Below are 22781 nucleotides of genomic sequence, written 5' to 3'. Positions count from 1 at the left end.
GTGACCTCATTGCAGCTTTCCAGTACCTAAAGGGAGCCTACAAACAGGAGGGGAATCAACTCTTTGAAAGGGTAGATAACAGCAGGACAAGGAGAAATGGTTTTAAGTTGAGGGAGGGAAGATTTAGGTTGGATGTCAGGGGGAAGTTCCTTACAGAGAGAGTGGTGAGGTGCTGGAACAGGCTGCCCAGAGAGGTTGTGGATGCCTCGTCCCTGGAGGTGTTCAAGGCCAGATTGGATGGGGTCCTGGGCATCCTGGTCTAGTATTGAATGTGGAGGTTGGTGGCCCTGCATGTGGCAGGGGTTGGAGATTCATGATCCTTGAGGTCCCTTCCAACCCTGGCCATTCTGATTCTTATTTTCTTTGACAAAATTATTCAGATTAGTCACCTAAATGGGTCCTAGCTTGCTACATTATAATGAATATAATAAGTACGTGATGTTATTCATTTTATCACCAAGAGAAACATGATATGCTTAGAAATTAGAACTAATCCAAAAGAATGCTCTTTCTGGAGAAGAAGTGTATGAGGTCATGAGTTAGAAAAAATAGCACAGGTACCATAATAAGACAACATGTATAACAAAAAAAAAAAAGGGGGAGGAGAGTTTAATCTGCTGCTTTTAAGAAACTCTCAGAGACACAGATGACCATGAAAAATAAAGCTGTTGTGAGAGTACATCTGCTGTTAGGTTTTGTCTACTTACAGATAGTTTTTGCTTCTAGTAGAAGCAAAATCTAGTAGAATACAAATTAGGCATATGTTATGCGAGGAATTATTTTTTTCTGCAAGGATCTGAAGTTAAATACTGTATACTGTAAATTGTGACAGAATGTGTTGCTTCTTTTTAGAAGGAGCAAAAATTTTGTTGAATTCCAACAGGTTTTTGCCTAAATGTCTGAGGGAACAATTGTGATGATGATTATGTGCGTGTGTATGTGACAGTACTGATTTGTGAACTGTTTGGCAGTTTCAGCCAAATCTTTCTGAGAGATACAAGTTTTGCAGACACAGTTTCACACAAATGTTATGAAAATGACAGCTTGACAGAGGAAAATGATCCATATTAGTCTATAGAATAGGATAGAATTGCTCACATTGGAAAAGACCTTAAAGATCTTTTGAGAGACAGTAACTATTATCCGTATTGATATTAGTTACTTAGTCGTCCTGTGTTCAGCCAGAGTGCATGACTTTTGTCCTGCATTCCCTGATTGTGAGGAAAGAAGAATATTTCAGTAAGGGAAGAACTGGAACGATTGAGTAGGATGGCCATAGACGTAACTGAGACCAAAAGAAAATGCTGTGAGGAAGGAAGGGATTAGGGAGGCTCTTCAACGCATAATGGAAGTCAACAGAAAGATGGCAGGGATCTGTACTTACTGTGAAGGGAGAATTATAGGTAATAATGACACGTGTATGTATGTGTGTGTATATATATATGTATGTACACACACACTGACTGTCACTGAAATGAAAGAGTAGGAATAGTATATGTACACAGATGCAGATTTACTGGAAATTCTTTTTATACTCCATTTCCTGGACAAACATGACAGCACAGTCCCATTTATTTTTGGCATGCTTTCAATGAACTCACACATTCATAGTAAAAACTCGTTAGTATTTGTGTCAATAATATCACTAGGTAAAGAAACAGTGCTCATGAAAGATAGAAGCTGATTTATAACTTTTGCTGACTCTGTTAATGTAAACTCGGAAGATCAATATTTTTCTGAAGTAACAGCCCATTCTCCCAATCCCAGAAATATACTTAAGTTTATCACACTTGCGTATGTGCAGTTGCCATGGATACCTACAGTTGCTAGTGCCTGGTAATTCAAGGCACAAGTGATACGTGTGTGCTGTCACTTCTGCTTGAAATAGTTGTGGGGGGTTTTTTTGCCTAGGAAGCAGTGGGATAGTCGTCAAAATATTTGGGTTTTTTTTTGTTGTTTTTTTTGTTGTTTTTTTTAGACTAAATCACTTGTATATGAACATATTACATGTTTTACATTCTTTTTGGATGGTGTGATATTCAGAGCTATACCCACTGCAACAGGCAGTACCTTGTCAAGAAGATTTACAAGCAGGAATCATTCACTCTTTACAGAAATGTAAAAACATGCTGCATCCTATATGTAATACGAACTAAAGAAATTGAGATGAAGACAGCAGAAGTTTCCGTTGAAATCATGTTTCCTTGAGTGGAATTTCTTGTCTTTGTTTATTTGATACAGCATAGTCTAAGTTTAAAAATACAAATTTTGTTCATTAAAAACATGTCTGACTGAGTCGTGTAGTGTTAACAGAACTAATTGCTTTGTTGTTAGGAGTTGGCAGGTCGATGGAGTCTAAGCTGGCTTCTTTGGGAATTAGAACCTGTGGAGATCTGCAGTGTGCTTCGATGTCAAAACTGCAAAAAGAATTTGGTCCAAAAACAGGACAAATGCTCTACAGGTTTTGTCGTGGTTTAGATGATCGACCTGTCCGCACAGAAAAAGAAAGAAAATCTGTTTCAGCAGAAATCAACTATGGAATAAGGTTTACACAGGTAAATCCAAACTTTCTTTTTCTACAGCAATTTCTTTCAACTGTAGGAGGAACTTCTCATATTCTGATTATTCTCACTTCAATCTGTCAGAGCACCATCTTAGCCGTCAAATAGAAATGAGGAAAATGAAGAAGTAGGAGACCAAATGATAAAGTGGGAGGAGAGACTGGAAAATTATTGGACTGGAAAGAAGCCTGCACAAAATTAGCTGGCTATTCTGCATTTGTTACACAAGTCTGGTACAGAAAAAGAGAACTGCAGTAGGTTTGTTAGCACCTAGCATTCTCATTCATTTAAATGCTGATTATTCAGATATGCCAGTATCTGAAACAATGAACAGATTGCTCCAGTTCATTTTTTACTAGATCGTTTGCAAATTCTTTGAGTTTTTCTTGTTGTCATTGAAACGAAAACATATTAAAAAATAACTTTTGTTGTTGGAAACTTAAGCATTTATAGAAATTACAGAAAAAAATGAGCATCAGAGAAGTGTTTTGTAGTTCAGACTTTCCCTCAAAGAAAGGAGGGGAAGATGGATCAGAACGTTTTCTCAGGGCTTTTTCCAGTCTGGTATTTGAAACCTCCAAGAACAAACACTGAATTAAATTCTTAGGACATATTTTTTTTAAAGTGTTTTTTAAAAAGATTTACTTCCAAAAGGACTACATATTTCAGCAGTAGGAGTCTACCATCTCTGCCTAATTTCAGCAACCTACAATATAAACAAAATACTCAGAGCTAATCAAGATAGTTGCCAGTGAGTAAACTTGGTCTTTAAGTTTGCAATATCTGTCTTATTTTTAAATCTTTGCAATGCACACTTCAGCATGTTGTTAAGTGGCTTATAATGAAGCTTAATGATTTACCTTACATGTTTGAAAACTGGTAATAGTCTGAACAGTGGAATATGTTCTTACGTAGCCTAAAGAAGCAGAAGCCTTCCTTCTGAGTCTCTCAGAAGAAATCCAACGTAGACTTGAAGCTGCTGGTATGAAGGGTAAACGGTTGACCCTCAAGATAATGGTCAGAAAGGCTGGGGCACCAGTGGAGCCTGCAAAATATGGAGGTCATGGAATCTGTGATAACATTGCCAGGTAACTATGCATGGAAAAAAGAGTGGTCAGTAGTAGGCCTGAGTTCATTTCTGCAGAATGCTGAGCACTGAATCTGAGTAAGATGGGACAGAAATTTTGAAGTGCTCAATACCTCTTTGTCTATGTAGCAAGGCTGTATTAACATCAGATGTTACTATCAACATTCTGTGTCTGTATTTCAGCTGTTCAAGAAGGCAACTAGTCCCATTCTCTCGACGTTCACAGTTAAGCTTTTACCTGTAGTCAAGAAGTGCCTTAGTTGTTTTTTTATTTGATCATTACCAATATAGTAAAGCAGCTTTTAGCTTTTTCTCTCTGCAGCGGTTTTGATCTCATTGAGATGCTGCCTGTAGTAGCTGCTCATTCCTGGTGCAAAGGTGTACCCTAGTAAGTTAGTTGATAGGTTGCTGTCAGCAGAGGAAGAAGAGCTTCAGTTTCCCCAAGCAGCTCTATTACACTTAACAATTATTTATTTCTGATTTGTGGGATTGTTTTATATTGTTCAACTGAATGATTTTGACTAAATATTTTTTATCTCTTATTTATATGCTTGCATACTCATCAAAACACAAGAATGAAATGCAGACAAATGGCATCTTGCGAGAACATTTCATTTCATACAGGATTGTCTCAGAACCTTCCAAATACACCTTTATTCTTCAGGCAGACACTTCTGTATCAAAGCATTTGTTCCTTAGTAAAGAGATGGTCCTGTGCTGCTTTTTTTTATGAGGGCACATTTAGCATCTTTAAAATTGCTTGCTCCATCAGAATTAAAACTGCATAGGTTACCTCTGTGAGAAAAACCTACATTCCTCTCATTTGTTTGATTAGCCCCCTGAAATTCTGTTCTTATTTGTCTCAAATGCTATGCCATTTGGGAATCCAGAACTATAAAGTGCTAGTAGTGCCCTACAAAGCTCCTAGATGGCAATTTCGAAAATCCACAACCAGGTAATTTTGTGTGAGAGTTGTTGCCAAAAGTTTGCTTTAAGTTACTTAGCAGTAATCAGAGCTCATCATTATCTGTAATCCACATGCACATTTGTGCATCTGCTTCTCCTTCAGTGTTCCTTTGAATCACTTGCTTTAGACGTTTGACAACTGAAATAATACTGGGTAAACTATGAATTAAGCTTGAACAAAGGGTAGTTCATAAGTGTGCTTCTGTAAGTACAGCAACGTGAAACATATTTGTCTAGCTTCAAAAGATAACACATGAATATATGTTACACATTGCAAATTAATTTTTGAACTGCACTCCAGAAATGTCTAATTAGTAAATATGTGCTTTGTTTTGGTGTTTTGTTTGGTTTTTTTCTGTAGAATATGCTTAGTTCTGTTGCCTCTAAAAAGAAAAACTAGCTTTCAGTGTCTATATGCAAGAAGTCATGATGTGTCGGTCTTTAAGGTCCTCTCTAACAAATGCAGAACTGTTGTCTTTAGAATTTGTGAAACAGTTTCCTTGTTAACAGTACTTTTTAAAATTCTTTTCAGGACTGTGACTCTAGACCATGCAACAGACAGTGCAAAAGTAATTGGAAAAGAAACTCTAAACATGTTTCACACAATGAAACTGAACATATCTGATATGCGAGGGGTGAGTTAATGGAAAACCCAAATTTATTATCCTTGTCAACTTCTTCCTCATCTTTCATAGATTTTCAGTTCTCCATGCTGGCAACAACCAAGCTAAAGCAAGAGTAGATCATACAAAGCTTTTGTAAAGTAAGCTATCCACTCATTAAGTGGCTGGTAAGGATGCTGTTCGTAATAGTAACTTTTACCCTTTGAGAATTTGTGAGAACCATTTCTAGAAGTGAAACAATACTTTCTTCCTCGTTTAGACTTGAAAGTGGTGACTTAGTGAGACTGGGGAAAACCATTCCCTTCCTGTACACATAGCTGTATTTAATGCTAATCACTTTCCTTGGTCAGTGCTGCTGTATTTTTTAATATCTAAGAAATTTCATAATGAACAGGTCGTTTCATGGTCCTGTTGACAGTGCTTTTCTCTATCACAGAAGTTAAGCCGGTATTATCGTTGTAATTCATTAGTTGTTGGATTGTGGTGGATAATCCTGGGATTTTTATATTATGTTTTTACGTGGCTCTTCATGCTTTTTTAATTTGCTTATTCTCTTTGCCATGCCCAACAGGAAGCCAGTTAGAGAAGGAGAAGGGAATGCTATTATGACTGAATTACAGATCATTGTTTTTATTGTTATTATTGAAAACTTTATTAAATGAGTGTTTTAACGTGTTGCATTTAGGTTGGAATTCAGGTACAGCAGTTAGTCCCCATCAGTAAAACCACTTCAGCTCAATCAGCAGTGCAATCTGGACGCTTACCTGGTGGATCACATTCAGTTATTGATCTTCTTCATGTTCAGAAAGCAAAAAAGTGCTCAGAAGAAGAACATAAAGAAGGTCAGTAAGTTTTGTACTGCATGTGTATCATAATGATCTTATGGACTGGAACTTCAGTTATCTTTTTGAATACTTACTCAATATTACACAAGTATAACGTAAAGTTTTTGAGAGCATGTTTTGCTGCTGCAAATGAAAATACTGCATAATTTTTTTTAGCAATATTCCAGTCTTTAAAAAATATATTAACAGAGGATACTTCATAATATAAAGTTTTATTATTGTGACATATGTCACAATAATACTGAGTAATGAAACTGAGTAATGAAAACTTACCTTAGAAAAACTAGCTCTACTGTATGTTGGCACTTCAGAGTTTTTAACTGTTAGATCTGTTTTGTTTTCATGTGTGTCTTTTTTTCACGTGTTTAGTATTTGTTGCTGCTATGGACCTTGAAATATCTTCTGACTCAAGAACTTGCACTGTTCTTCCATCTCGCGGTACCCATCTCACGGCTGGTCTCAATTCTAATGTTAGCAAGGCTGATTCTGCTGTCAAATTGAATGGCTTGCATTCTCCTATCAGCGTAAAATCCAGGCTTAATTTGAGTATTGAGGTTCCATCTGCTTCCCAGGTAAAACCCAGTAATACTAAATATCTGCAATATATTGTAATAATTTGGAATTGCTGGTCTTATGTGGGCAGAACAAACAAACAAAAAGATGTTGCATCAGTTTTTTTTAAAAAAGAAAACTGCGGTTGGATAGAATGCACAGAAAGAGATGGTTATTAATGCAAAACTATTTTGCCTTAATAAACTGACTTCTAAGAAGCAGTCTTATAGACTGACTCAAAGAATAAAAGTTATTTTTGTTCGAAGGATAGAAGCTTAGTGTTCCTGTCCTTAGTGTCTTTGCTTCCTGTCATCATTTGCCAAAGGATTGAAATGGAACAGGAACGAGGAAGATGCCAGGGCTGAAAAATGAAAAAGCATTACCTTTCACTTTTCACAGCCATAGCTCTTTAAAGGAGCCTAAAGCCTAATTATAAAGGTCTGTCTCTATTACTGTGGCCTAAAGCTTGAGCATGCTTTGTTGTGGATTTAGAACTGGAATTAAAATACCTAGAAAGACTACCAATTCCAACTGCCTCACCACTTCAGGAATAACTAAAAGTTGAAGCATCTTATTGACAATATTCTCTAAATACCTCTCATATGTAGGCATGGGGCATCAACTGCCTCTCTAGGAAGCCTGTTACAGTTACTGTTCTCATAGTAAAGAAATCATTCCTACTGCCCAGCCTGACTCTCCTCTGTTGCAGCTCTGTGCCATTCCCATCCTGCTGTCAGTTGTCAGGAGCGGAGCCCAGCACCTCCCTCTGCTTCCTGTCCTAAGGGCACTGCAGGGAGCAGTGAGGTCATCTCTTGGCCGCCTCCTCTCCAGGCTGGACAACCCCAGTGCCCTCAGTCTCTCCTCACAGGACGTGTCTTCAGCCCTACTACCAGCTTTGGTGCCCTCTTTTGTGTTCTTCCAAGTAGCTTACAACATCCTTTTTATATTGTTGAGCACAGAACTCCACACAGAGGCTGCACTAATGCTAAATATTGTGGAAGAATCAACATTTTTCTTTAGCTGGCAGCCATGTTGTCTTTAATGCACCCCAGGATGTGGTTTGCCCCCTGGCTACTAGAACACCTTGTCAGCTCATGCTGAGCTGCTGTCACCAGCACACCCAGGTTCCTTCCTGCTGAGCTGCTCTCCAACCACTTGTCTCCCATCTGTACCAGTGTCCAGTATTGCTCTGCCCCAGATACAGCACCTGGCATTTTCCTTTGTTGAACTTGATGTTGGTGATGATTGCCCAGTATTTCAGTCTATCTAGATCTCTTTGCAAGGCTTCTCATCCCTCCAGAGAGTCAACAGTACTTCTCAGCTGGGTATCATCAGTGAACTTGGTAAGGGTACATTGAACTCCCACCTCTGGACCAGTGATAGAAGTGTTGAACAGGACTGGCCCAAGAATCAAGGGGAGCACTGCTAATGACTGGCTGCCAGTCAGGAATAACTCTGATGTCTACAAACTTTTCAGCTCTACTGTTCAGCGATTCATCACCCAACACAGTATGTACCATCTCTCAGCTGAACAGCTTGTCCAGAAGAATACTTCGAGGGACAGTATCAAACACCTTCTAAAATCCAGAGGGAGTACTTCTACCACCTTCCCTTCACCTGCTAAGCAGGTGACCTTATTGTAGAAAAGGACTTCTTCCTGATAAGCATGCTAGCTGTCTGATAATAGCTTTATTCTTCAAATACCTTTTGATAGCACCCAGGATAATCTTCCCCATAACTTCTCCAGTTATTGGGGTTAGACCAACAGATTGTAGTTCCCCAAGTCTTCTCTCATAGCCTTTCCTCCATTGGAATAGTGTTGTCTAGGTTCCAGTCATCAAGTGCCTCCACAGACCCCAAGAGCTTTGGTAAATTGTTGAGATTGTTCAGCCATGACGTCTACTAACTCCTGCACTCAGGGATGAATCCTGCCAGGCTGCATGGACTTAAGAAGATTTGAGTTGATCCAAATAGTTCCTTATGGTTTTGGTGACCACAAATGTAACATTGCTGCTTCATGGTCCTCCAACTCCGAGGACTTGGCAGCCCAAGATCTGTTGTTAATGTTAAAAACAGAGGCAGAAAAGGCACTACATGTCTCTGCCATCTCCTCATTCTTAGTAGTTAGGTGGCCATCTGTATCAAATGTCATTCCTTTGTTTTCTTTAGACCTCAGCTTGCTGTTGACGTACTTAAAAAAGGCCCTTCTTGTTGTCTTGTACCACAGTGGCCAGTGTCAACTCAAGCTTTAGTGTTTCTTGTTTTCTTCCTCCAAATGGCAAACTGCAACTCTGTAATCAACCTGCAGTGTTTCTAGAGATCGCATATTATCTTTTCCTGTTCAAGTTCCAAGAAGAGTTTCGTGTTTAACTGAGCCCATTTTCTGCTCTGCTTGTTAAACTTACGGCACAATGGGACTGCTTGTTCCTGTGCAGGTGGTTCTTAAATAGTGGCCAGCTTTCCTGGACCTCTGGATTCCCAGGGGAACTGTTAACTTGCTCCCCTGGTAGGTTAAAATTTCCTCTCTTCAAATCCAGTGTGGCAACTCTGCTGACACTTTTTTCTCATTTCAACAAAAATTACAAATTCTAGTTGTGAAAAACATGAATAAACTTCAGAAAAGTTTTTGTCAGAGAAATGAGGCACATTCTGTAATCAGTGTTTAATGTTAGAATGCTTTTGATATGATGCAGGTTTGTGAATTCCTTATTCTAACGTTAGCTCTTAGAGTTGTGTCTGTTTAGTTTATTACTAATTAATTTTTTTAATGTAATTTTTAACATTTTTTTTTCCTCATACTTTTTTCAAGTGACACTGAAGCAAAGATGTCAGTTTTTAGATGAGAAGAGGACAGTCTTTAAGTAAAATGTTTCTGTGGAGTTTAGGGTTGGTTGATTGGCTGTTGATTCTCTAACACAGGAAGAACCTCCTTATTTCTAGCCCCCACATTGTCTTTCCAAGCTGGTATCTGCTTTAAAGGTCAGTTATGAGCAGGTTGAATCCTGTCAATACCTTAGGTGTAAGCAGACTCACGTGATTTACTGTAAAAATTTCTGATTTTTATTTCTGTAATTTAAAGCTGCAGAAGCAATTGCTGACATTTTGTTAGCAGCTTTCCCTAGTAGTTATGCATTTGTAGAAGCCGAGTATGCTTTTGGCAGAAAACTTATTTTTCTGTAACGTAATGCTAAAGTCAGCTCATGATTTAAAAGCAACCTGGCTGAAAAGTAAGGAGTTCCACCACTTGCTCAGATTCTGCTATAGAAGCAAAAATGTAAGAACAGGAGAAACACGCGCTAACTGTGCTGTGTAGTTCTTAAAGCCTTGGTGGCCTTATGGCACAGTGTGCTCCTCTTCCCTTTTGTTTTGGAACTGTATCATAATATGGAATTCATTGTGAGGAAAGAGTGGTGACAGTTCTATACTGCTAGTTATGTATACTGTGTGCTAGGAAGGGAACACTTTAATATTTTAAACACAGGATTTCCAGAGGATCTTTATAGTGATGTTACACATAGCAAACTTGGAATGAAATGACTTTGAGGAAAGCTTGCATACAATTTGAGATGAGAAAACTAGATACTGTAAAAAGAGAAACTTGCTGCCTACTTAGTGTTAAATGATTATTTCTGTTTTATGCTTTTATATTTTGTTGCTGCAAAGCATAACTGCCAGGTTCCCAAATGTTTGCACATCCACAGATTAAGATGAATTTTTTCCCCCTCAAACTCAGACTATAAAACTGTTCTCTTTTTTTTCTTTTTTTACTGAAATTGACTTTGTGATCTGTTCCTCAGGGACATCTTAAAGCTTTTTTTTTTTTTTTTGTATTTGTAGCTAGATAAGTCTGTGTTAGAAGCTCTGCCACCTGATCTCCGGGAACAAGTAGAGCAAATCTACACCATACAGCAAGGAGAGACCTATGGAGACAGCAAAAGAGAGCCAATAAATGGATGTAACACTGCACTTCTCTCACAGCCAGTTGGAACAGTGCTTTTACAAGTACCAGAGCTCCAAGAACCAAATGCCAATATGGGAATTAATGTAATAGCCTTGCCAGCTTTCTCACAGGTAGGATGTTTGCAAGACATCAATAAACATCAACTTTCCACCTACAAGAAGAGCTAGCAGCTTTTTCTTGAGACAGAATTGCTAGAATCAGTAATTTGAGTTACTGACTCAAAATGAATGATGGTCTTTTAATATCTTTTAAAAGTCTGTGCTTTTAAACGTTACTTGCTCTATCACAGAGTATAATGATGGCATTTATTTATTAAAGATTTATAGTCATCAATATGCCTGTTTGTCCTCTTAATGCAAAACCTTGTTTACACTTTGCTTTGTGACCTAGTGTGTAAATAATTGTTTTTCTGCATTGCGGCTGAGCTACACTGCACCATCAGTCTAAAGCCATCCGAAAGTCAGCTTAGCTGTTCACAGGAAACTCACTGTGTTTAAGTGTGGATGCTCTGATGGTGTAAAGCCAACCCTCTAGCTTCTGTAGATTCTGTATTTTTTTTTTTTTATATCACATTCCTCTGAGAAAGGCAGGCCTGGGTAAAGATTGTGCATTTCTCCATAGTGCTTAAAAGGGCCCCTATATAGCTGGTCCAGGGCAAGGAAATTGTGAGGATCCTCAGAATAGCGGCCTGGAGGGGGGAGGAGGCAGCAATAACGATGCTTCTGGTGATATTCTACCTTTCAATCCAAAATGATGTTGAAGAGATGGAGGGCAAAAAAAAATAATCACAGATTGGGATACACAGAGATACACTATCTTGCATATGCATAATTTAAAATTATTGATGACACTGCTCAATTTTATTTTTCTATTTGCTATTTCTACATTGTTGTTCTCAATGTGCTGGCAACGAATCAGATTTGTAAAGGGATATTTGATGCTGTTTCTGAAGCGTACTGATGCTGTCAAAGAATGTATAGAAAATTAGATGAAATTCCTGACCTGCTTTCAGTAAATGGTAGCTAAAATACTTATTTTTTTAAATGTACAGACCATTCTGCTACTGAAATTTCTTCACCTTAATTCAAGTTAATTGGTTCAAAAACAGCTGGATCAATTTTCATCCCTAAATGGCAAATTTGGCTCTTCTATATGGGGATACTGTGAGAATAAGAAGTGATTTCTCCGTCCTCAGCTTTCTTAAATTATGTAGTTAAACTCTCACCTGTTAATGAACACATCTTGGACTTGAGGGTTGAATTATGCTGTGTTGTGTAAAATGAATTTGTGGGATATATCGTGTGGGCAGGTCAGCACCACACAGCTGCCTGCCTGCTCAAAGGAGAAAACTTGCAGGCTGAGGTGAAAACAGCTTAGTAGGTAAAACAAAAGCTGTGCCCACAAGCAAAGCAAAACAAGGTTGCCCAAGAAGGCTGTGGATGCCCCATCCCTGGAGGCATTCAAGACCAGGCTGGATGTGGCTCTGGGCAGCCTGGTCTGGTGGTTGGCGACCCTGCACGTAGCAGGGGGTTGAAACTGGATGATCATTGTGGTCCTTTGCAACCCAGGCCATTCTTTGAGAACAAGGAATTAATCCACGACTTCGTATTGGCAGACAGATGTTCAGCCACTAACAAGAAAGCAAAACCTACACTTAGAAGTGAATGACATTTGTAGAAGCAGGGAGAACTGCTGGTGGCAGCTCTGCACCTCCTCCTTACATTGCCTTAATGTGGTGAAGGTTCTGTTTAGAACTTGTACAGCACATGAGAAGTGCTGGTATCTCTTTGCTGATTAAGAAGTGATGTGTTCCAGAATGTGCAAGTGTGATACAGCTGCATAAAAGATGTGTTAGGGCAACATCGGTACAGCGACTGCTGTACTTTCAGAGGGCAGGGATGGGGGGAAGAACAAAACTCCGTTCATCTCCCTATATGTAGTATTATTGTTAAATCTTGGAACGGAACAGTTGCAGTGTACGTGCACCAAAAAAAAAGTTAGTACTGGATACTGGGCCTCCCATTTTCCTGACTCTTGCATGTTTAACCAGTGAACATTAACCTTTCTAACATAGTTTTATTGAATAAAATTTATATTTAAAAAAAGAACTGAGGCCTTAGGAGTTAATTGGCAAGAGGTTGTGTTCTTATCAGTAAATGAAGGGATGGACTTCTGAAAACCTTTTGTGTTAGTTCAAGATATAAGGCAGTGGACTTTTGCTGCATTTAAGAAGCAAGACTGTTCCCAAGGATGTTTTACCTAAGGTTTGTGTAGCAGTATCAAAACAAAGAGAGGAACAAATGTTTGCTTGTGCAGAGGTTTGTCAGTTTGAAGGCATTGTTCTCTGAGTTAGGCTTAGCTGTGCTGTTAATAGCGGCTGAATAAAGGTGGAGCATGTTGGGGAAAGGAGTTATTAGCACCTCTGATCATTTCTGATGGTTAGTGTGTTACACATCTATAAATAGTAACTTTACAAAATAATAAATGTAATGTTAAAAGGAAAATATTGTCATTTTACGAGCTAAAGTACAAAAGAAGAAAACACGCAGTGTATTTTACAGTGTTTCAGTTTTACAGTGTATCTCATCTGTTTTTGCTTGGCATAAAATGTAAATACCTTTCTCATGTGGGTAGTGTAGAGGAAAGCAGACATTGCTGATGACTGGCAAAATAATCAAATGAATCTTCCTTCTGTCACTGTTCAGGTGGACCCTGAGGTTTTTGCTGCACTGCCTGCTGAGTTGCAAGCAGAGTTGAAAGATGCATATGATCAAAGGCAAAAGCAACCAGAGCAGCAACCTGCTAACGCTTTTGGTAAGTATATATAGTTGTACAGTGCTTTTGTGTAGGAGTTGTTTAATACCTGAAAAGATTTATGCAACCCTCAATGCTATGTAAATGTAAATAAAGCTTCTGGGAAGATACTGTGTTAAATCAAATTTCTCTGTTTTTGATAGTGAGTTACAACCAGCTGTGGCCTCATTTTGCAAACAGATGCCTGGCTTTACTTAAACGGGTAATTAATTCAATTCATTGGGACTGTGGCACTAAACCCACCCATGTCCATATGTTTGCAGAATGGAATGTCAACTTGGTATGTCTCTTGATTTAAAGCACTGCATCTTCAGTACTTAGGTAGCTGAACAAGTACATTTGGACTAACATCCTCTTGGTTTATATAGCAATAGTACGTGCTTCAGGGTAATAATTAATACATGTCACCGTGTCTGAGAGATGATTTTACTCCTCCCTAGTCACCTGGGTCTCCTTTATGTAGTCAGTAGAAAGATAGAAGATAAATTCCCTGTGAATTTGCTTGTTATGAAATGGGTTGGAAATGCCACCGAGTTCATTGTCAGTTGAGTGCTGCGTTATTACAATTATTACAATTACCCTTGATTTCATGGATAGCAGGCCACTGCACATAAGAGCACTTTGGGGTCCTCTTTGCTGCTGGTTCTGCTGGTACCCACAGGAGAGAAGTCTTAGTGGGTATCTGGTTTGGAGAGGGCTCTAGGGTGAGCCACCTTGTCCAGTAGGCTTCAGATTTCAATAGCTGCACATATTCAAGCACTGAAATGCTTGATATTGAAAGGCTTATGGATGGTTGAATATCCTGAGTATGCAAATGTTTAGGCAAGTGCTTTTCAGATACCTAAAATATTGCCAATATCTGCAATGATAGGTGCACATTAAGTCTCTTTATTTAGGTTATATTTACCTAATTGATTCATAGTTTTTACAGAAGATAGTGTCCTTTTCAGTGGAAAAGCATTTGACTTTAAATGCATCAGTCATTGACTATTCTTGTGTTTTTCAGTATCAAAGAATCCTTGCCTACAACTGAAGCATGCGACAACAAAAAATAAGAAAAAAATCAGGAAAAAAAATCCAGTCAGTCCTGTAAAAAAGATTCAGAGTCCTCTGAAAAACAAACTCCTGGGTAGCCCTGCGAAAAACATGCCAGCTACATCTGGAAGCCCACAAAAGCTAATGGATGGTTTCTTGAAACAGGAAGGAGCAGCTGCTCAGGTAATTGGAGCCCTAACTGCAGCTTTCAGTAAAGCCACATCCATTGCTTTAGATTTGGTCCGTGTTCACAAATATAGCTTGTTTTCTCTCCTGGATTCTTTACTAGATCATTACAATGCATGTGTGTCTTTGGTGTTACCATACTTGTCAGACTGAGCATTACCAACTTGTGTTTCAAACAGCTAGAAGCAGTTCCATCAACTTCAGATGCTTCAGACCCATCAGCTCTGCAGACTGAACAGTGTGGTTCCTTCAGGCCACAGGTACCCAACCTGGCTGGAGCTGTTGAATTCAATGATGTAAAAACGCTGCTGAAAGAATGGATAACAACTATTTCAGGTAATGGATTCCATGCTAGTGATGATGTTACTTGCATCACAGGGAAAACTTTCTGGTTTTTTTTAGCAGACTCTTCGTATTTTCTTCCTTCTTTCATCAGTGTTTCTTTTGATGGTTTTCACAGCGATCTTAACTTCTTAACGCTTTGCAGTCCTGCAGTAACTTGATTCTTCCTACTCAGTTGTTCTTTGTTTTTGCCAGCTCCTGTTCTGTGTTTAGCATCATGACAATCTACCTGCTCTTCTCTTCAGCCCATGTGTCAGGTTCTTGTGTCGTGCCTTGATGTTACTTGTATGAAAGGTTTTTCTTACTTTGTCCACTATGGTAAATCTTTATGGATTAAAGCTTTTAAAAGGGAATTCCACTTATGAAGTTGCTGTTTTAGAGGAAAAGGAATGCCTATTTTTTTCACATAAACTGCCAGAATGAATTCTAGAATAAAATGGAAAAGTATAACGCTGCTGTTAAATTGTGATTTAAATTTCATCATCGTGTCACACAATTAGCAATGCCTTCAGATCTTGGGAAATCTGACCTGCAGGAGTTCTCATATCCTGGACTGTGCCATTTTCCTCAAGAGTTCTGGAAGAACCATTCCAATCTAAGTCTCTTTTTCTTTTCCCATGCCCTTCGGTTGCTGTTCGTCCTTACAGGAGGAGAGGATAAAAAAGAGTGTGATGCTTCAGGGTGTGGCAATCCATTTATGTACAGAACTTCTGATGCTGGGGGGAGATATGGGAATACAGCAGTTGTCAGATTGGCACCTGAAGTGCTAACACTGCCTTGCTTTCTTCTAGTGCATTCTAATTCTTTGGTTATATGAGAGTGTACCTTGAGAAAAGTTCTCTCCATTCTTTTCGTTGTTTTTTTACAGATCCTATGGAAGAAGACATTCTGCAGGTTGTGAAGTATTGTACTGATCTAATAGAAGAAAAAGATTTGGAAAAATTGGATCTGGTTGTTAAGTACATGAAAAGGTAGCTTACTTGCTAATATTTGTGATATTTAAATTGTTAGCACTTTTGCACTAGGTATTTGTGAGGCCACAAGCCTATTAGACATTTAATTGATGAGTGTAAATATTTTGAGCCTAGTTGCTGTGCTATTACTCCTCCCATGAGTCAGGATGCCCAGTTTTCATTTGTGGCCTGCTTACCAGCTGACACTTAACCATGTAGCTCAGCTTTCTGTTTCTTAGATTATGAAAACATTTATTTCACAGATCCAGTCATGCCCAAAAGACTACAACTTTTGTATTATGGGATGTCTTTAGGCCTCAGAAAACAAGAAATCTGCAGTGAACTGTTTTATTGAATACTGTAAATTGTTTATAAAACTTATCAGAAAGCATCAGATATCATTGCTGGTCCCCAAATGTGAGATGTGCTCTGATGGCAGTGTCTCAGCAAGAACAAGGGACATGGAAGTGAAAGATACTCAGCTGTCCACGTGGCACTGACATTAGATCCTCCAAAGCTGTACATGTAGGAGCCCTCTGCTCTCCTACAGCAGTCATCCAGGAGGTGACTGATAAGGGGAGAGTGAGAGAACACAGTGGCTCTGTCTTCCTTGGGTATTTTTTACTTAACTTTGCTTTTCTTTGAGTAGCAGCTGAATGATAGAGCTAACACACTTATCAGTGTGTTCGTGATTTGGTTCCACTTGTAGGTGGACATACAGTATAGAGTATCCCAAACTTATGATTAAAATGGCATAGTTTTCACTGGCATTTGCTGAGGGAGAGGTGTAGTGCCTTAGTTTGAGACAGGAAAGATGGGGATGCAGAAACTTCTGTGATTCTGTAAAACTTGCCATTTTGGGTTCTTTTGTGTAAAGTCGTTGAAAGGTCCCTTTCATCATTTCTGTGGTAATTGTTTTTCAGTTTGAAGAACAAAAGTAAGAAAAGCTGGTTCTGTAATGGTCATTTTCACCCTTTTTTTCTTTTTCTGTCTTCCTTTCAGGTTAATGCAGTCATCTGTGGAATCAGTTTGGAATATGGCATTTGACTTCATTCTTGACAATGTTCAGGTAGTTTTACAGCAAACTTACGGAAGCACATTAAAAGTTATCTGAACTTGTAGTGAGGAACTTGAGAGCCTGGAGCTCTCTGCTAGCTGTGCCATAAGTGCTTGTGAGGTATTTGCAAAGTGCATGATAGTAATGCCCTGAGTTTTTATAATTTCAAATTTCTTTTTAAACAACAAAGTGTTTTGTACATTTCTTTTCAGAAAGTGCCAAATTTGTCAGTATTGCATGTAAATAATTGTGTTAAAATTCTTTTATTGTAGTATAGAATCTATTTACAAAATGTTTGTTTATAAAGTTTTATGGATTTTTACAGTGAAGTGTTTACAGTTGTTTAATAAAGAACTGTATGTATATTTTTGTACTGATTCTATTTTGTCATGCTTCAGTTTGAATATCACTAACCCCTTCTATTAACGCTGCAGCTTTGATTCGTTTCATGAAGCCCTACGCACTGATGCTGTCTCAGCATTCACAGGAGATTGTTGTATGTCCATCTGCTGCACTCTTATTTCTGACTCCACAGATTTCAGACCAAGGGAAGAAAGAATATTATCTCATTTCTGCTTCATCCTTCAGTAAAAGAAGCCAGCATTGCTCAGGCATTCCCAGCACAGCTGGTAGCTGAGGTACATGTGCTCTCTGAGGCCTGTGTATTCAGGTGTAGAGTTGTCCTTAAGCTATGTGCTTATGAAGGAGAATAAATGGAGACCCTTAAAGTTACTCAAAATAAGCCCTGTATGCCAGAGAGTAAGCCAGAGTGGAGCAATGAGTCTAAATCAGTCCTCTGAGTTGCTCATACTTGGAGTAGAGCCACGTTCCACTCTTCACATCCCACCAGGTAACGTGCATTTCCTCTGTGCAACAACAGGGGAGGTGTGAGTAGCAGAAGTCTGTCAAGAAGGGGTCTATACTTAGTATCAGGAAAAGGTTCTGACCGGAGTGTGGCCAGGCTCTGGAACAGACACCCCAGGGCTGTGGTCACTGCCCCCAGCTGCCAGAGTTCAAGAAGTGCTGGGACACTGCTTTCTGACATTTGGTCTGATTTTTTTGGGTGGTCCTGTGTGAAGCCAGGAGTTGGACTTGATGGTCTTTACGGGTCCCTTCCAACATGGGATATTCTATGAAATAACCCCAACAATTTGTCCAAGACAAGGGATTTATGTGCTTACACCTCTGTTGTTGGTGTTTTGGACAAGTTTGCTTTTCTAGATGCATATCAGCCTCATATAGTAACATTTAGCTCAGTATCTTGAAGGAAGGTGGTTCAGCTGCCTGAAAAGAAAACCTGAATGCACTTGAAGAAAACACAAATGGTGAGAAAATCTTTTTATGAAAAAATCTGGGGGTGGATACATATGTAAATTTGACTGTAGAACTGACAGATGGAATACAATTGCTCAAGCTAGACACGAGCCAGCAGGGGTAGCACAGTAGGGGTGGTCCACAACTTCCTGGGCTGCATGAGGAAGTCAGCATCAGCAAGCTGAGGGAGTGCAAACAGGCATGGACAGACTGAACCTAGTCCAGGTGATTAAGGGAATGGAGCATCTCACACAAGGGAAGGCTTAGAGCACTGGGACTGTTCAGCTCCAATAAGGATGGGGAATCTCATCCATGTATACAGACACAAGAGAGAGTAAGGAAAACAGTCCCTTCTCCACTCTTAATCGACAAAGTACAAAAAATTCCTTTTAACACCTCCCCACCCACCCCTGTATTTAAGCCTGGAGAAGATTGTTCAGAGCCTTCTGGAGTCCTGAGCAGTAGAGGAGTACTGAAAACCCACCTCATCGTACATAGTCACAGGCACTTCTATTCCATTTCTCTATTCTGCTGTTACAGAGAAGAATGTATGTGCTGCAGTTCAAGCTAGTATTTAGCTCACTGTGTTTCAGGTACACAGCTCTGATCCTTTGAGTGCTGCTCAGGATCAGGATATACTTGAAGCTTGCATCTTCAAGAAGAGGATTACTTTTAACTGATATTTTCATTCTCCCATTTGAGCCCCGCTTCAAACCCCTAAATATTTTATTCAAGTTTTCTGCTCCCCTTACACCATTCAATGAAGGTATTTTACTAGTTTTGCAACAGTAGCCTCCAAAAATAGCATCATCCCTTCCCCTTCTGGATGCGAAGAAACAAATTAAGAACACATCAAGACCGCATTAGTTGACAACCATGATCTTAACATCTTTTATTAGTGTAGCTTTTGTGATTGATTGCATAGTTTGCAAAAGAAAATTGTAACAATCAATTAATTTCAGTCTCCTCTCTGAGACACTAGAAATCGTTCTGCTCTAAGCCACAGCCATATGCAGTGATGCGAGTCCAGCCTCACTCTAACAAGATGAAAATGTCCTTTTCCAGGGCAAGATAAAGTCTAACAAACCAAAAAAATTTCTGGTAAGTTCAGGTGGCAAGTTGTTAAATGTTCCTTTGTAATGGAGCATATATAGTCCCCTGTATAAAATTCAGGTTCTTTTCCAACTAAAGGAGAGAGATCTAAGTGACAGAAGAAACGTGATCAAACTGCTCACTGCAAGTTAAATTCTTATATTTTAAATTAAATCAGATCATTATGGATTTCACTTCAGCTTGTTTCCCAACTCTAACAGAGTTAGAGTTAGTTCCCAACATTAACAGAGTGCCTGAGGAAAGGTAGACTGGGGGAGCTGGTGGGAGTGAAGGGATGGAGATGGTGGGATGGCACTGATTCCTGGTCATCACAAACCACAGAAAGAAAACACCTTGTGAACCGGACCAGTCCTACTATGGTACGTGACCACAGGTCAGCACCCAAAGTCAGCACTTACACACAATCACTTTGCAGCAGCTGCAGAGATGACACATCCAACCACACCACGACCCTCCCATCATTCTGACCTGCAACCCATGAGGGACATTTTGTTTATTGAAGCACCGTCAAACAAGCAGCCGTCTGTCCATCTCCTTTATTGCAGCTCTGCGTTATAATGATTACAGGTTGACTGTCATGAACTGTACAAGCAGTAGAAGGCGGCCAACTATGCTTTACATCATTTCACACAAAGCAAATACAGAAAGATCCAATTGCCTAGTTGTCTATTTAAAAAAATGTCTATAGGCACAAAGCAGAAGAATGTTGGAAAAGAGAGTCAAGGAAAGAGGTATGCATAAATAAAGAAGTACTTCTTACATCAAAAATGTCCCAAGAATCACAAAGTCTGCAGAAGCTTAGTTAATCAAATACTGCAGTACTGATCTCATCAGTATAAAAGTGAAAGAGCTTTAGTTCTGTAATAAAAATTCAATTTATTTTACTTTATTTTGGAGAGAGGAGGGAAAAAGGGTGGAAGGAAGGTGTAAGAGAAGAAAGGGCAAACTTTAAAACAGCAGCCAGTATTGGGAAGGGCGGTGGGAACAGGTGAACAGGCACATTGGAACCGTGGGAACATGTAAATTGACCACTGTCAAACCAGTGTAAATTTCTTGGTTTCTCATGGAAAACATTTTATCCACATATTTTCCTCCCAAACATATATCCAACACTGTCTTCAGTATACGACTTTGTTGGTAACTTTTAAAACAGGAATAGCAAGTCTATTCCTGCCTCCCATCGCTGTAAAAAGTTATCTAGATGATTTCAAACACTTTCTTCAGCTCCACTATGAGCTGCCAGTCAGACTTCTGCATTTCGTCCCTGAACCAGTCCTTCAGAGCATCGATGGACTGACGGCTGATCTGTAACACACAAGACAAACCCATCAGAAACAGATGTGCATGTTGACAGAGGTAGCTTTTCACACACCGGGAACAGTAACCTAGAGAAAAGGCACCCATCTACAGAACAGGAAAGGGTGAGCTGTGAGCACCAACTACAGACAACGGGATGCAAATAGCTCACTTACTAGTTTCCCCCTCTGGTGCACTGAGCTTCCAAGTGCTTTTAGCTACAGTACCTCATTCCTTTGGCTCTCCTGAGCAGCACTACTACAGAAGTCATAATGAGGCTACGGAAAAACAGAACAAAGCCCTACACGAGGAATTTCAAATGGCTCTCTGTCTCCAATGAGGGTCACTAGTATCAGTTTTTCAGGCTTCACACGACTGTTTCACTTTGTTACCCCTATGTCATACACTACAAATGCAGCTGGCTTTTACCTTACTGACGAGGATGTCTGTTGCTTCAAAATGCCGTCCATACATTTTCGGTGATTCACCAGGAATAGGTTCTATTTTAACACACACTTCTTGGCCTTTTTTTGCCACCTCCACTGGCTTGTGGTTTATTTCAATACTTGTAACTATTCCAATGTCAACAAACTGTAACACAAGGAAGAAACTGTAAGATAGAGCAGCAGAACCCGTGCACGGGACCTCTCTCAATTCCTGCTAGTTCTCATCAGCCATCAGAGCCACTACCTCAGAACTTGCAAAGCAATGAGCACTGTGAGCACACATGGAAAAGGGCAGCGGTGCCAACCCCTCTGTAGCTCATCTGCTTTATTTATTTGTTATCCTTCAGAACATCGAGACTTGAGTTCTCCCCTTTTTAGTGACCAGCAGTGGAAGTTTTGCTTGTTACTCTGCATCACAACATCAAAACTGCACGAAGGAGAGAGGCTGCCTGCCACAGCCGTGCTATGCTTCTTGGCAGGGCACTCTTTGCTGCAGGATGTGACTCTTCCAACAGAGTAGCATGATGGCTGATCATTGCAATAACTGATCTAGAACTCTGCATCTCATCTCCTCTGCCAGAATTCTGCACAATGAAGGAAGTGCATGCAAACATTTCCTGCTGCATCATCCCAGCATCTACCAGCTAGATCGAGCACCCTTGGGAAGAGGCTCTTACTCACGTTTTTGCTGGGTACACACATGGGAGTCCCCTGCTTCACCTGGCCTGCCTCCACAACCACACCCATCACTATTGGGTCACGGGAGTTGAAAATAAACTGAGGGAGTATTTTCATCTTGCAAGGAAATACTGCTATGTGCCTGGAAGACAACAAAGAAAAGGCATTTTGAAATAGATGCTGCAACAGCAACCAGAGCACACAGTTCTGCCCTCTATCACACAGCCTAGGCGTTTATTCTAACAGTGTCACTTGACAAAGAATCAGGCAGGAAAAGTCTCTGCTGATTCTACTCAACACTCCATCTTCAAGAACTATAGGTGACAATGACCAGGCAGGGATGTCATGGATTTTGTTGTGACTGGCTGAGGCACTGGCTAAGACCGTGACCAAAGGAACAGTAACTGCAGTACAATGATAACCTCAGAGGAGCATGAGAAGTGCTGCCACAATCCATCAGCGACTGAAGAAATTCAAAACTTTTGTTTGTGAACAAGTATTTTAAAATGTTGAGCTACACAGTCTCAAATTTGGATTAAAAATAAATTGGTTTACTGTCTTTACTGAGGACCAGATTCCAAAAATTAAATTTTGGATCTCCATAAATGATAGTTCATGCTATTGCATTCAGAACTGAGCCCTGTTCACTGCAATTACATAAATGTGAAACAATAGAACCCAAATCATTCTGCTTGCTTTCTCAACTCTGCAGCTCTCATCTGTCAGAAAATAGGAAAAACAGTCAAGTACATGAGGGAAACCTTATTAAGAACACTTCATATTGTATGAGCTACATCTTGCAATGACTCCACAACTCCCACCCTACTAAACCTAATCCTGGATTTAAATATTTAGACTGGACTGTATTCCTGAAAACTACCAGTTTATTGTCCCATCTTTTTCCTCTTTTCCTTTCTTCACTACTTCTAAGCAATAAGTTGCAATCAACGAG

At 39.6% G+C, this 22781-nt stretch overlaps 2 protein-coding genes across 8 annotated transcripts in view; one reads left to right on the top strand and one right to left on the bottom strand.

Annotated features, from left to right (window-relative positions):
• The window catches only part of REV1 (REV1 DNA directed polymerase), a 52745-nt gene extending 35400 nt beyond the window's left edge, over positions 1-17345 (top strand). For 4 of the 7 annotated variants that reach the window (XM_085213936.1, XM_085213908.1, XM_085213916.1 and 1 more), the window contains 11 exons: positions 2335-2555; positions 3477-3649; positions 5147-5249; positions 5923-6079; positions 6452-6654; positions 10472-10705; positions 13301-13409; positions 14416-14627; positions 14807-14966; positions 15841-15943; positions 16928-17345. In XM_085213936.1, the coding sequence (XP_085070062.1) occupies positions 2335-2555; positions 3477-3649; positions 5147-5249; positions 5923-6079; positions 6452-6654; positions 10472-10705; positions 13301-13409; positions 14416-14627; positions 14807-14966; positions 15841-15943; positions 16928-17039 (1787 nt within the window). In that variant the 3' untranslated portion in view covers positions 17040-17345. Of the gene's footprint in view, positions 1-2334; positions 2556-3476; positions 3650-5146; positions 5250-5922; positions 6080-6451; positions 6655-10471; positions 10706-13300; positions 13410-13552; positions 13690-14415; positions 14628-14806; positions 14967-15840; positions 15944-16927 lie in introns of those variants that run through there. The other 3 variants (XM_085213945.1, XM_085213927.1, XM_085213963.1) reach the window with 2 other exon arrangements.
• Positions 17346-19159: 1814 nt separating this feature from the next.
• EIF5B (eukaryotic translation initiation factor 5B) overlaps positions 19160-22781 on the bottom strand; it is a 32568-nt gene continuing 28946 nt past the window's right edge. Inside the window, exons 22-24 of the mRNA XM_085213878.1 lie at positions 21833-21971; positions 21135-21296; positions 19160-20714 (exon numbers count right to left, since the gene is read on the bottom strand). Coding sequence (XP_085070004.1) covers positions 20607-20714; positions 21135-21296; positions 21833-21971 — 409 coding nt within the window. The 3' untranslated portion in view covers positions 19160-20606. The remainder of the gene's footprint in view (positions 20715-21134; positions 21297-21832; positions 21972-22781) is intronic.

Source organism: Meleagris gallopavo, chromosome 1 (assembly GCF_905368555.1).
Source record: "Meleagris gallopavo chromosome 1, MGAL_WU_HG_1.1, whole genome shotgun sequence".
NCBI classification, from domain to species: Eukaryota; Metazoa; Chordata; class Aves; order Galliformes; family Phasianidae; genus Meleagris; species Meleagris gallopavo.
Note: the sequence above shows the minus strand (reverse complement) of the source record. Positions and strands in the feature narration are given on the sequence as shown.